Source organism: Chionomys nivalis, chromosome 2 (genome assembly GCF_950005125.1).
Source record: "Chionomys nivalis chromosome 2, mChiNiv1.1, whole genome shotgun sequence".
Taxonomy (NCBI): domain Eukaryota; kingdom Metazoa; phylum Chordata; class Mammalia; order Rodentia; family Cricetidae; genus Chionomys; species Chionomys nivalis.
The window spans coordinates 17077007-17090847 of NC_080087.1; the positions used below are offsets into that span (position 1 = coordinate 17077007).

At 42.8% G+C, this 13841-nt stretch overlaps 1 protein-coding gene across 25 annotated transcripts in view; it reads left to right on the plus strand.

Moving 5' to 3' along the window:
* The window catches only part of Syne1 (spectrin repeat containing nuclear envelope protein 1), a 471855-nt gene that overhangs the window by 422947 nt on the left and 35067 nt on the right, over positions 1–13841 (plus strand). For all 25 annotated transcript variants that reach the window (XM_057763198.1, XM_057763205.1, XM_057763207.1 and 22 more), the window contains 2 exons: positions 893–1059; positions 10995–11157. In XM_057763198.1, the coding sequence (XP_057619181.1) occupies positions 893–1059; positions 10995–11157 (330 nt within the window). The remainder of the gene's footprint in view (positions 1–892; positions 1060–10994; positions 11158–13841) is intronic.

The following is a 13841-nucleotide window of genomic DNA, read 5'->3' on the forward strand; positions in this document are numbered from 1 at the left end:
TTCACCCATTCCCTACCCACCCCACTTTGTATCTTTTATTTTTAATGCATAAAGGCAAATTGGTGCTGCCCAAATATTCTTGGTTTCATGGTCATTCATTGGAGCATCATTAGCTTACCAAGGACTGTGCTCTTAGTGAAAGCTATGTCTTCCTTTCCTAGCAGCTCACGATTGTCAATGACTCCACAGCTAAGGGTGGAGTCTGAGCCCAACTCCCTCAAAACTCATAATTTTTTAATTGTGTTTTCATATTGGTTATAAGATAATAGGTTTCCTTAAAACTTTTTCATAACCTCTTCATTTGGGTTATCTTAATCCTTAACCTTTCATCTCCTCTATCCTCCCACCCTTACCTGCTTATGCCTTTCCAACCCCAGCCTTCTCTCTTCTTTTAGATTGCCTTCATTTTTACTGTCCTCCCTTCCTCAAAGCCTTCCTCTCCACCACATAAGCCACAACACACATTTATGTGCTTATGTATTTATTTAGCATTGTTTTTTGAGAAAGGGAATCATGCAACCCAGACAGGTCTCGAACTCACTCAGTACCCGAAGGAGATTTTGAACTCCTAATTCTCCTGCCTCTACTTCTCTACTGTGATATGAGATCGCAGTCATATGGCATTATGCCTAAACTTAGTACCCTTTTAAGTAAAAAGAAAGTGCCCTACAGTCGCTTTAAGAAAATCCATGTAATAATTGAGTCTGGACTCCACATTTAATTAATTGTGCAATAGGCACTATTAATTCTGTATACACAGACCGATATTCACAGTGTTCCTCAGGCCTGAGCTGCCCAAACAGTAGAACTGTAATTAGCCTGTTTGCAGAGGAGCCAGATGAATGCATTAAGAATATGCCTTCTAACCTCCGTGATTGCTTTGATTATGCAGGATTATCAAGAGGAAATTGCTGTTGCCCAAGAGAACAAAATCCAGCTCCAGCAAATGGGAGAAAGGCTTGCTAAAGCCAGCCACGAAAGCAAAGCTTCTGAAATCCAGTACAAGCTCAGCAAAGTGAACGACAGGTGGCAGCATCTCCTGGACCTCATTGCGGCCAGGTAAAAGGATCAGGCGCAATAGGATGCCTGCGGTGTGTGTGTGTGTGTGTGTGTGTGTGTGTGTGTGTGTTAATGCCTCTTGGTCCTTATTCATCTTCACTAAAGCAGCGGCTCTCAGCCTTCCTAATGCTGCAATGCTGCAACCCTTTAATGCAGCTCCTCATGTCGTGGTGACTCCTCCCCAACCATAAAATTATTTTTCTTGCTGCTTTGTAAGTGGGATTTTGCTACTGTTGTGATGTAAACATATTTTTGGAGAGGGAAGTTTGTCAAAGGGGTTGTGACCCACAGGTTGAGAACCACGAAGCTAAAGGACCTGCAGCACCTGGTTCCCTCCTTCCAAGCTACTCTACCATGTTCCTGCTGCTCCCATAAATGACACGCTCATTAACTTCAAATGAATTTGGGGAGCAGGAAAGAATGGTATGGGAAGGTTCTTCATCTGGGGGCTTCATGGGTACCCCGATACCTATGAAAAAGAAAGAAAAGCCTCTTCACTAGTATTTGTAGGTGTTCTTATTTGTAGTGGGGAAGGCAAAGAGCTACCACATCCCTGTTATGTGTCTAGTTAGTTGGGTGTGGGAATGAGGCTTTTCATCCCTCTGCTTATTCATAAAATTAAACTACTTCATTATTGTAACCCTCTGCTTAGCCACCATGGTGACCGTAATGATGGCCTCATGTTGGAGAGGTAGATTATGTGCCATTTATTTTCTAGATAGGCAGTGTAAGTAAAAGGGGTGGCAAACATAAAGGAAAAGCACACGAGGGCCTTTGCCACCGGTTCAAACGCTGGTACGACCTAAAGATGCTGAGGTTATTTTATATTAAAAGAGGGACTGAGTGTGGAGAGGCTTCACTAAAGTATGCCTTCCTTCACGTTGGGACGCCAGTGCTGAGAGATAGCTTTGTTCATTGACTCCTTGCGTATCCAAAGCTTGAGAATAGTGGCTGGTGCTGGGGTGTGGCTCAACACTGGAGTAGCATGAGCAAGACCCTTTGTCTGTAAAGTAACCGGAGCGTCACAAAGACTGGCTCTGAGAACAAATGCCACCAGAGAGGGCCTCCTCCCGAGAATCTGTGGTGGCAGACATGGAGAGAAACTGAGCAGAAACAGCGAGCTCCCTGCTCAGGGTCACACAGGGAAGGAAAGACATCTCTCTACTGAAATTACCCTACAGCTGAAATGCCCCACAGTTCTGAATCCCAATGTGATGTTTAGTCTCACTTCTCAGCCACCAAGATCATAATAAAATCTTATTTCAGAGGCAGAAATTGAAACTTTGTGCGCTATAAATGCCCTTCTTGGAGAGACCTCCCGCTGGGTCAACACACTGGGGACTTTTGTGTGTGTCAGATTCTGACTCATGGAGCAATGTGCTTGTCCATAGAATCCCATTAAACTGGTTAAATTTCTTTCATGAATCTCAGGGCTGCAATGACATGGAGAGGGAAAATGCACTATGCCAAAAATATTTCCCATTGACCTTAACACAGTGCAGTTATCGGCAGCTGGCTTAGTTTCTGCTCAGTTGTCAGCAATACAATACACAGAGGGCGACACTTGCTCCTCACAGTCATGTTTATTTACAACACATCTGTGGGATTTTTCAGGTGAGAATTTTCTAGACCTTGCTCTTTTTTTTTTTTTTTTTTACCATCCCCAAAGACATATAGATAAATTTGATTTCAGCTGCATGTTGATAAGAAAGGGGTGCTTTGCCCGGTAGTCTCTAAGATGTTCATCTGTGGCCAGTCTTTAGAATCTCATCATGAAGATGAGTTCCTGTGGGAGACTTTTGTGTTGATATCTTGTCCATGTCTACGCACCACCTTTAAAAGCAGAGCAGATCACGGGCTGATTGTCAATGAAGGCCACACTGGATCTAGTCTGCCTTTCAGCTTCTCCCAGAAGTCACTTGGCTGTCACATTTGCTTTCTGTTTCCTTGTTTACTGTCTTCAGGCCGGGTGAACTTCCTCCACACCTGTCTTTGGCTATGAACTGGCAGCTGCATTATTCAATTCTGCTATTCAGTCCCATTCACGACTCCCCCTTTCCAGCAAAAGTGTTGATTCGTGAAAAAAACAGAACCTGGCACATACTTTCGGAGTTTTTATAAAAGTTTAATTATATTTTTACTTATACATTCTGCACAGAATCGAGGCAGGGGAAAGCTACAATGTCTGTGTGAAATTCAGAGGACAAATTGCAAGAGTGAGGTCTCTTCTTCCAGGAATGGAGTTTAGATCATCAAAGGCTTACCAGCTCCCTTACCTGCTTGGCTAGCTCACTGCCCCTCCCTTCTTTTTTTCTGAGACAGGGACTCATTTCACTCAGGCTTGAACTACATAATAGTCAAGAAAGATCTTAAACTTCTGATCCTCCTGCCTTCACCTTCCTCGGTACTTAGGTTATAGGCACAAACCACCATGCCTACTGTCAAATTGGGAGCCTAGGCCCCAGTCCCCAGGCCTGGTCTGGACTCCAAATCCCAGCAGGCCAGGTCCTGACCACTCCCTAGGGGTGGAGATCAGGACCACTCCCCATGGTATTTAAATAAGTTCCCAAAAGTTGGTCCCTTTTCCTTCCTCTCAGGGGGTGGTCCACAGCTTCCTGTTCCCCCTTGGGGACACCCAAAAGTGCAGAACTCCCATTAAACCTGGATATTTCTTAATTTGGTTTGTTTTGATTTGGCTCGATTGGGAATTTTGCATCGGCAGGGAGCTCGCATTATGAAATATTCCTAACACCTACTTCTTATGTAGTACTGAGAACCAGACTCAAGGTTTCCTGCTTGCTGGGAGAGCACTCTACCAACTAAGCTACATTACCAGCCCATATGTAAATTTTTCATATTTCTTATATGCTTTGTGCAAAGAGTTTGAAAATTCCCCAAATTCACAAAATACGGCTTCCCGAAATCCTATCAAACAAAATAATTTTAAAGATATTATCTTAAAATAATGTTATTTTTAAATACACAAAGGTTTTGTATACATGTAGTGGTGATCAATACTGCCTTGTTATTTTCCATGTTCAAATAGTCTTTTGGAAAGTAGATATCAAGTGGTTTCCCACGCAGGCTTCTGCCCCCTTCCCCAGCAACCCCTTAGAACGGCTACTCATACCACTGAGCAGGCAGACTGGCCCGAACAGGGGGCTCCGCTTCCATTCGCTGCTGCAGTCTGCAACACTTTGGAAGATTTTGCTGGTGTTTTGTCTTTTCCAAGTAGCTTTCCTGGCGTAGCTAGGAGCCCACAGGAAAATCTGACCGTCTTCAGGGAACAGCAGAGACTCGGTAGCGGTCACTATTTCTGTGACCCTTTCTTTAGACCTGTAACCCGCTCCTCCAGGCAGATTACACTGAGCTTTTCCCTTCTTACCCTCGTGGCCTACATTCCAGGAGATCAAGCCTGGCACATGCTCATGAATGTGGGTTTTATTTAGAAACATGACCACTTGTGACTGCCCAGTGTCATGTTAACAGACAGGCCACCAACACCATTTGTCCACCAAGAGCAGTTTCATACTTCCTAGCACACACAAGGGGAGAAACTCTCTTCTCACCCAGGAAGGACTGAGCCTTTTGCTCTGCAGAACTTGGCTTTTGCAAGTGGAAGCTTCATGGTGGTGGCCGAGGACGTGTGTGCCCTGAGGATGGCGGAGGACGGCAGTGCGGACGCAGATCTCCCAGAATGTGACTGCGATGTCACCAGGCAGGCATCTTCTTGAGTCTCTCTCTTGGGCATAGCTTTAGAGTTACGTGGGGCTCATGGAATAGACACTGGGCTCTTTAATCTGGAATGTTTCAAGCCGATGTTAAGTAGACATGAGTGGCTGTAGGCCCTGGACTCTGAAGAGCTCGTTCTTGGTTTCTTGTTTCTCTATCGGTCATGTGAAGGAGGTTAATCAGATCGGTATTTTAGTTGTGTCTGGAGCATACGTATCATGCAGGCATCATGGCTCCAGTAGAGAGGCTGAAATGGGAGCGTGATTGAGAAAATGATTCAGCAAGGCCACCATCTGCTAGCTAAAGGGTGGCTTCCGATCAGAGTGAAAGTGGGTTAGAGCCGGTTCATTGCTTTGCAGCCAAAAGCTTTCTCTATAGTAAATAAAGCTTGGTTCAGAGATGGGGAGGAGGACTTTCCTACCAGAGAAAAATTGTTTCTATTTGTGTTGGTCGGTCACTTTAGTTCATTCATGCATATAAGTCTTATAAATATATACAGATACTATAATTTAGATCTAAAACTAGTAATATTGCTTAGTGTAAATATTGAGTTCGTGATTTACTATATTTAGAATAACAATAACACCCTTAGTGGTCTAGAGGTTAGATTTCGGAGTGCTTCCCAAATGATAGGGATCTTTATTTTCAGATTGTTTTAAAAATGTTTTTCTTTTATTGTCTCACCCTTGAATTAATTCTCAAAGGTGGGTGGGATTTATTAATAGCAATTTTGGCTCTCTTATATTTAGAATCTCAATTCTATTTGGTGTTGGGCTGTGGATACACTAATTATTTGAAGAAACGTATGCATGCTCTATATTAAATATATGTCTGTGTATGTAATCATACACATTCATGTGTTCATTTGTGTGGTAGTGTTACTGTGATGAACAATTGGATCCAGTAACATGGTGCTTCTCAAGAAGGTCAAGAACTTGAAGTGTGCTTTGGCCTGAAAGGACGCACATACATTATAAGGACTTATAAATTAATCATGCTTGTTAAACCCTGCATATGTATGTCAGATGTTGGCGTCTGTGTGAAATGAGGACCCTGAAAGCTAGCCAAGGGACTGTTGCCCAAATTTCTTGCTTTCTTACCATAAGTAAATAAATGGCTATTCTGACACTTTAAAGATTTCTTTCAAAGAAATAATGCAGAGAAAATGAGACATTTCTTCTGTGCAAGGATGGCCCCTGAAAATATCAAATTTAATAAGCTATTACAAACAAATGAGGCTTTAAAGTCCACTTCCTTCATGCCCACTTCTGCTCCCCAGCATACATATCCTGCATTATGCAGTTTGTAAGACCATATACTTTTCTGAATATTATAAAGGAGACCCACTTAAGTGCTCACCCTTTGACTTTGCTAAATTTATATTAGCTTGAAAGAGGAAGTTGTCCCCAGTGGACTATATGAACAAGCATTTCCGTGTCACAACGCCCTTGACGCATTGCACACTAACCACACTGCCTTGGATCTCATTCAATATTTCACAGGATCCAAGTCCTCTTACTAATTTTTCTGGCCCGATAGAATATTATTTACTAACATCTGTTTGTGCTTTGAATCGTGATCTTTGAGTAAAGAGAATCAACTAATTTTAGATCGTTTGATAATGTCAGGCTTATTGGGAACATTCATTCTCAAGTAGGTGTTGAAGGTAGAAACGTTAGTTGAAAGTATTTTACTAAGACTACTAGTTAATAAACTTAGGCATTTTAAAATAAGGTTCAGTTGTGGATAAAACACTGAGCTACATATGGTAGTGGGGGGGGGGGGAATCCAAATGTAGATAATCACATTCTAGCTCCCTGAAGCTTACTGTGGAGAAGGCCAGCTAGGACACAACACAGATGGTGCCCATCAGTACAGTAGGATGTGGAGAAGGCGGGTACTGGCCTCCAGGGAACCCTAATGACCTTGTGAGACTGTGACAAAATTCCACTCCGCAACCTGCCCAACCCCAACACAGAGAGCCAGTCACCTGGGAGGGGAGAGAAGATGTTCCTCCAGGTCTCCTTTCAGGACAGACTTTCTGCAGCCTGACAGACAGACACCATTCTGCAGTCCTGGACCAGCGAGACCACTGATAGACAATGTCACTAAATCAAATTCTATGTTGGTGCCATTGCCACTTGCAGGATGCATTCCCTGAGACCTGTATCAGCAACCTTTCTGAAGGTATCGTTCACTAACCACCCAAGTGAGTTTTGTCTTCTGAGTGACAGAAACACGGGTGGATGACTTTTGAAAGTGCTTGGAAATATCCAAAGCCAGGAACACGAAGCACCCCAGAGAAACAAGCTTGGCTTCTACTTCTAAAGCTAATTAAGGAATTCTTATCGCGAGTAAAATCACGAGTGTGATAAACAAAGCTCCACAGTTTCACTCTTGATCAAAAGAGTGGATTGCAAATATGAACATACTTTTTTTTTAAGTACACACTTTTTTTTGCCAAAAAATATTCTAATACCACCTCACCTGAGAGTGCTTTTAGGAGCTAAAATGTTATTACATATAGGTATTGCAACCAAACACTTGTAATTAGTCACACGCGCATACTAGCTAGCATGTATAGCTGACCATCTCCCTGAAAATCAGTATTCATTTTGTTTCCTAAAATTAAAATATAATTACATCATTTTCCTTTCTCTTTCTTCTAGCCAATCCTCTCACGTATTTCCCTTACTGTCTCAAATACATGTTCTTTTTCTTAATTGCCCTTACAGACGACGCACACACAGACACACACACAAAATCCCTAAACATAGGGATACAACTTGTTCATTCCATGTACTGTTACATGCATGTATATGATTACAGGGCTAACCACTTAATATTGAATAACCAATAATCAGGGTGAGGGTTTCTTCCCTAAGCAAGGCCTGAACAAAGCTGACACCGAAAAGACTTGCTAGGCCGGAGAGGAAAATCTCACGGAACTCCAACACCAGATAAGGAACTACAGGCAACTAAGGAATGCAGAGAGCAGGATAGAATAAAAACACTTTCTTTTTTATCCTTCAGAGACCACTTTTGTGGTGGTGTTTTGAGGACAGTCCCAAGGAAGACCCCTAACTGTGCCATCAGGATTAGTTTCGTTTGAGAGAGGCATGCTGATTTATTGAAACTGGGATGATAGCCGTGATATCGTCCATCAATTTTAAGGAACTAAAAATAAATTGATATGCTAGAAATACTTTGATGGTGGAATATTTCTCTAGGCCAGTGACTTCTTATGGACAGAGAAATGTAGAAAAATCACTTGAGGTGGGCGCTGAAGGAGCCACACTAGGCTAAGAGCACCATGGGGTGATTCTGTATTCTACCTAGAGAAGGATGCTTTAGCATGCTAGTGCCATGGAGTTGGAGCATCCAATTGTACGCTCTGAATCACAGAGAGCATTCTATTGAAGATCTGTTTTTAAATTCCTAACAATCCGCAGTCTCAGCCATCACGTGGCTCTTGACATTCTTTTACAAGACGATACCTTTTCAGTGAGGCCACTTTGACACGGAAACACTTTCTTTTTTATCTGCTGATCTGATTACTTACCCTGAGAGCAGTCCTCCTGCTTCCTGAGCCAGGAAGAGGTGGTCTACACAGAGAGCAGAACTCTACAGGAGCGATGTGACCAGAACCCCTGGCTGGGCCTCATCATGACCAGCAGCCTGCTCTGTGGTTTACGTACAGTCTACCTGGCCGGACCCTTAACAGGGACTCCTCCTCAGCACCAGTCATGTGATGGAAATGAAGTGGAGGCAGGATCTCTTCCTGTCCCAACCTCCCACTCACACTGCCCTCCTGGAGAACGTTGTTTTCAGAACTGCTTCAACTGTCCCCACAGCTGTGACCTTGAGCTGTCCCCTCTCCGCCCTTGCTTTGTTGTTTATGTGCATGTGTACATTTCTTCCCCTTTTCCTCTGTATTCTCTTCTTCCTCTACCTCTAAGTTCATTATAAGGTTTATTTCCCATGATGAACTATGTTCATTACATGCTTTAAAAAAATAGATCCTTCTAGAAGGTTCCATGACTTACATTCTCACCTTTATCGTTTTAAAGTCATTAATTATAAGACGAAAAGACATGGCGCCAAAGTGTGGATTGTAGTATGATTATCATTTACTGTAACAGCTAATATCCACTTATGAGTGAGTACATACCATGTTTATCTTTCTGAGTCTGGGTTTCCTCACTCAGGATGATTTTTTTTTTCTAATTTTATCCATTTGTCTGCAAATTTCATGATGTGATTTTTTTAACAGCTGAGTTAATACTTCATTGTATAATTGTACCATATTTTCTTAATGATTCTTCGTTTGAGGGGCATCTAAGCTGTTTGCAGTTCCTGGCTATTATGAATAAAGCTGCTATGAACATAGTTGAGCAAGTTTCCTTGTGGCAATCACTGAGCTTGTCTGAGTTTTAGCTAGGTCCTCTGACTTTATGTTATGGTTGTGTAGTTTGGTATTCTTGTGGGGTGTCTCCTACTCTTTTAACTACTCTTGGGGCCCTTCTCCTCTTACTGAGTTGACTCATCCAGCCTTAGTGTGATCGTATATACCTGGATTTATTATAGCATGTTATACTGTGTTTGTTGATATCCCTGGGAGGCCTGCTCCTTTCTGAACGGAAATGAAGGAGGAGTCTGATCTGGAGGAATGGGGGGAATAGGAGGAGGGAAAAAGGGGGAAACTGTGGTTGGGATGTAATGTATGTGAGAACTATAAATTAAGAAGAGGGGGACTGGTTAAGAGCACTTGCTGCTTGCTATTCCAGAGGACCTGGGTTGAGTCTAAGAACCCACAAATATCACAGGCTTTAAACTGAACACAGCTCCAGCCCCAGGAGCTCTGAAGTCTTCTTGTCTCTGCAGGCATTTACACAAGTATAGTGAGCATAATTATTTACATCTCCTTATCATAAGCATCTTAGGTAGCCTAAATGTTCCTGTTTTATGTATCCAACCCCTGAATGAAGGGCTCACTCAGGGCCTGCAGAGCCCTTTTGGCTGTTAAACATGAGACCCTCTCTTCAATACTGTTTATAATACTGTGTAGCATAGCGCTAGTTCCCAAATGTCAGCCTTTGTAAGAACCACATTTACTTAAAATGCTATTTCTATAGTTTTATCCCTGGAGATTCAGACTCCGTAGGATTGGAGTGCAGGAGTCTGAATGGAGTTGAGACAACACTGGTATAAGCTCCTGTTTAAAATGACTGTCACAAATCACAATCCCAGAGAACCTGACACCCTTTTTTGAGCATCCTATATTTGGTCTACATTTTACTTTTCTAGTCTTCCACCTTCTTTTAAAAATCCCTGTGTGTGTATATGTGTGTGTCCTTCCAGAGATTGACATCAGATGCCTCCTCAATTACCTTCTACTTTTTTGAGATGGTGTCTCTCCCTCAACCTGGAGCCCACGTATTTAGCTAGGCTGACTGGCTGCCATGCCTGGGGAAGCCTCTTGACTCATGCTCTGTAACACTAGGATTTAGGCACAAGTTACCTCACCTGACTCTCTGTAGCACCGAGGGGCAAAACTCAGGTGACTTCACGAGCTGCAGCATCTCCCTAGTTTCTGCCCTCATTTCTGACTATTTTTTCTTTAGTCCTCCTTTAAGAAACTTAAAATAAAACTAATCCTTTTTTTTTCTCAATCAATACCCATTTGAAGCTTCCATTCTATGCCTTTCAGTTTAATCAATGATATAATCTCATTCCTCACTCCTGGATCTTAGAACTGCATTTCTGTGTGTTTTTGTTAGGGCCCTCAAGTACCGGGTAAGCCTGTTTCTCCCATGCTGTTTCTCTTCCTCCAAGTATAAATTGTGTTATTTGTGGGAATAACTTCTGCGAAGGCCATGGGGTTGCTGTCATGCTTACATTATTTTAACTGTATTGAGTATAATAGTTGAAAATATTTCCTGAATGTTGTCCCTCACAGAGCACTCTCCATCCCCCCACTTATTTACACTTTATAAATCCTTGTGTAGTCTGTAAAATCCCTTTTCATAAATTGAAGAAACAAGACATACAGCAGAGCCACACTACCCGTAAGGAACTGAGCCAGGACGGACCAGGGCAACTTGGCTTTAGGCCCATCGTTCACATCTCCACATGAGGACAGCTCAGAGCAGGGCCTTTCACCATCTCATTGACTCTTGATGTGTCCACTTCTCTGCCCACAGGGTGAAGAAGCTCAAGGAGACCCTAGTGGCCGTGCAGCAGCTGGATAAGAACATGGGCAATCTGAGGACCTGGCTGGCCCACATTGAGTCAGAGCTGGCCAAGCCCATTGTCTATGAATCCTGTAACTCTGAGGAAATACAGAGGAAGCTGAGTGAGCAGCAGGTGGGGTTGCTAAGCCACGCGCGCACATGTCCTCTTGGCCAGGATGATGGGGGTGGGTACAAGATGTTGACTTAGGATAAAAGATGTGAAGGAAGGTAGGCGGGACTGGTGGTGAGGGGCAGAGCTTTGTGTAAGAGAATGGTGGGGACAGGTCGACTCTGTAGCATTGGAGAATTGACTCTTTAGAGGTGTCTGTGCTGTCCTAGAGTTAGTGACATTGGTTCTCCAGGAAGCAATCTAACACAAGAAAGGGTTATTCAAACCGTCACCTGATGACTTCCTTCTCCGTGGACCTACCATTTAGACAGAAGCCCTTGACTCACTGTAGGGTGCTCAGAGAAAGACAGCGGTGCAGACTGAGCGCTTCAGTAATCAGTTCTGTCCTTCGAGGGGGACTGTGTGATCTTCAGATAGTAACGTCACCTTTATGTACACAGGAAGGGCAGCGCAGCTCCCTGAAATAAAATACTTATCCCAGAGAAGCAAAGAAGGATGTCCCACAAGCAGAGGGGATTGGTGTTTCCTACCTGCCTTATTTATTCCTACTAACTGTATTGGATTCCACTTGCCAGCCATGAACATATTACCCGATGTCTTTATTACCTTGGAGGATTCTACCCAGGCTTCACTTCCCTCTGTTAACAGTTACATTGTGGTGACGAAATTGTTCAGCTTAAAAAAAAAAAAGAGAGAGAGAGAGAGAGAAAATACTTTTCAAATCCCTTTGGCACGCTTATTTGGGAGGGAAGGAATGAATGACAGTGATACTAACAATAACTGATAATCCCCACTGATGTTTGGCCAGAGGCTCGAAACTGCTCTAAGGCTTTTGCATGTTTTTTTAAATTATTTCTTTTATTTTTTGAAATTATATTTACATCACCTCCCTCTCTACTTTCTTCTCTCCGAGCCCTCCTTCGTACCCCTCCTTGCTCTCTTGTTCTCTTTTTTCACTAATTGTTGTTACATGCGTGTGTGTGTGTGTGTAATCTGCACTGTAGTCTCTCTCTGCCTGTGTGTGTGTGTGTGATCTGCACTGCAGTCTCTCTCTGCCTGTGTGTATGTGTGTGTGTAATCTGCACTGCAGTCTCTCTCTGCCTGTGTGTGTGTGTGTATGTCTGTGTGTGTGTAATCTGTACTGCAGTCTCTCTCTGCCTGTGTGTGTGTGTGTGTGTGTGTGTGTAAGTAGACATATGCTGGCCATTTGGTATTGGATAACCAATTGGGATATTCTTCCCTCTAGAGGGCTATTTATCCTACCCACAGTATTCCTTCATTGCCTGTCCTTTGTATAGTTTTGAAGCCTCAGGTTCTTTCCCAGTTGTTAACATATGATGGAGGAAGGTCATTGGTTAAATAATAAAAAAACTGCCTAGGCCCATTTATAGGCCAGCCCTTAGGTGGGTGGAGTAAACAGAACAGAATGCTGGGAAAAAGAAGCCGAGTCAGGAGTCGCCATGATTCTCCCACTCCAGACAGACGCAGGTTAAGATCTTTCCTGGTAAGCCAGCTCGTGGTGCTACACAGAATATTAGAAATGGGTTAGATCAATATGTAAGAGCTAGCCAATAAGAGGCTGAAACTAATGGGCCAGGCAGTGATTAAAAGAATACAGTTTCCGTGTAATTATTTCGGGGCATAAGCTAGCCATGTGGGCGGCCAGGTGCCGGGGACACAACCCCGCCACTTGTATTACTACAAACATATCTGCTATTGTTCTCTGTGTTTGCCTCATGTTTCATCAGCCATGTTGGTGAGAATTTGGGTTTAGCTGCTGACATTCCTGGGAGACATAGTCCCACAGCAAACACCCTGATCCTCTGGCTCTTACAATCTTTCCACCCCACCCCCCTTTGGAGATGTTCCCTGAGCCTTAAGTATGGGAGTTGTTTTGTAGATGTATAAGTGAGGACAGGGCTCTACAACTCTGTGTTGAATTAACATACTTACTTAATTTTCACAAACACTGTGCACTAGTTAGAATGGGCGTGGAAGTATAGTCCTAGATACTGAGTTTATTACATATTATTTTTTTGTTCCTTGACCATTCCTGACTCTTGGTGTTGGGTTTTATACTAAAATTATCATTGTTTAAAAACCATTTCCACTGAGACATTTTCAGTTTTTATAAGATTAGTGTCCTCTGTGAGTGATGTTTGAGATTTTGATGATTGTATTGGGAGGGTCTTGGCTGGCTTTTCAGTGCCCCCACCCACATTCTCCTGGAGAACCTGGTAAGGTGTGTACCAGGGGTGAGACATGAAGGCTGATGATCAGTTTTGTCGACTTGTTCTTACTACTTGCAGCTAGGCAAGAGTCTCCAGCATTTAAGGAAGCCTCTTACATGAAGGAAAAGACCATAGTTAACAGGGTAAATAAAACGTAAAGGGAAGAGAAGAAACAACAGAAAATAGTGTGTGTATATGTGTGTATATGCACATGTGTGTCTGTATGTACACATGCGTGTGTGTAAGGTTTTTTAAATACTCCCAGAAATGAGAGGCTTTACATTAGAAATGAAAGATACTATTGCATTTTCCAAAAGGAACATTCAAGATTGATCTTCTCCCACACATAAAATGAAAAGATCAAAAACATGAAAAATAGGCGATAAAGAATAAAATTAAAGAGTTAATGTCTAAATCCCAATATCCAATGCAATTATTTGACAAAAGTCACCAAAA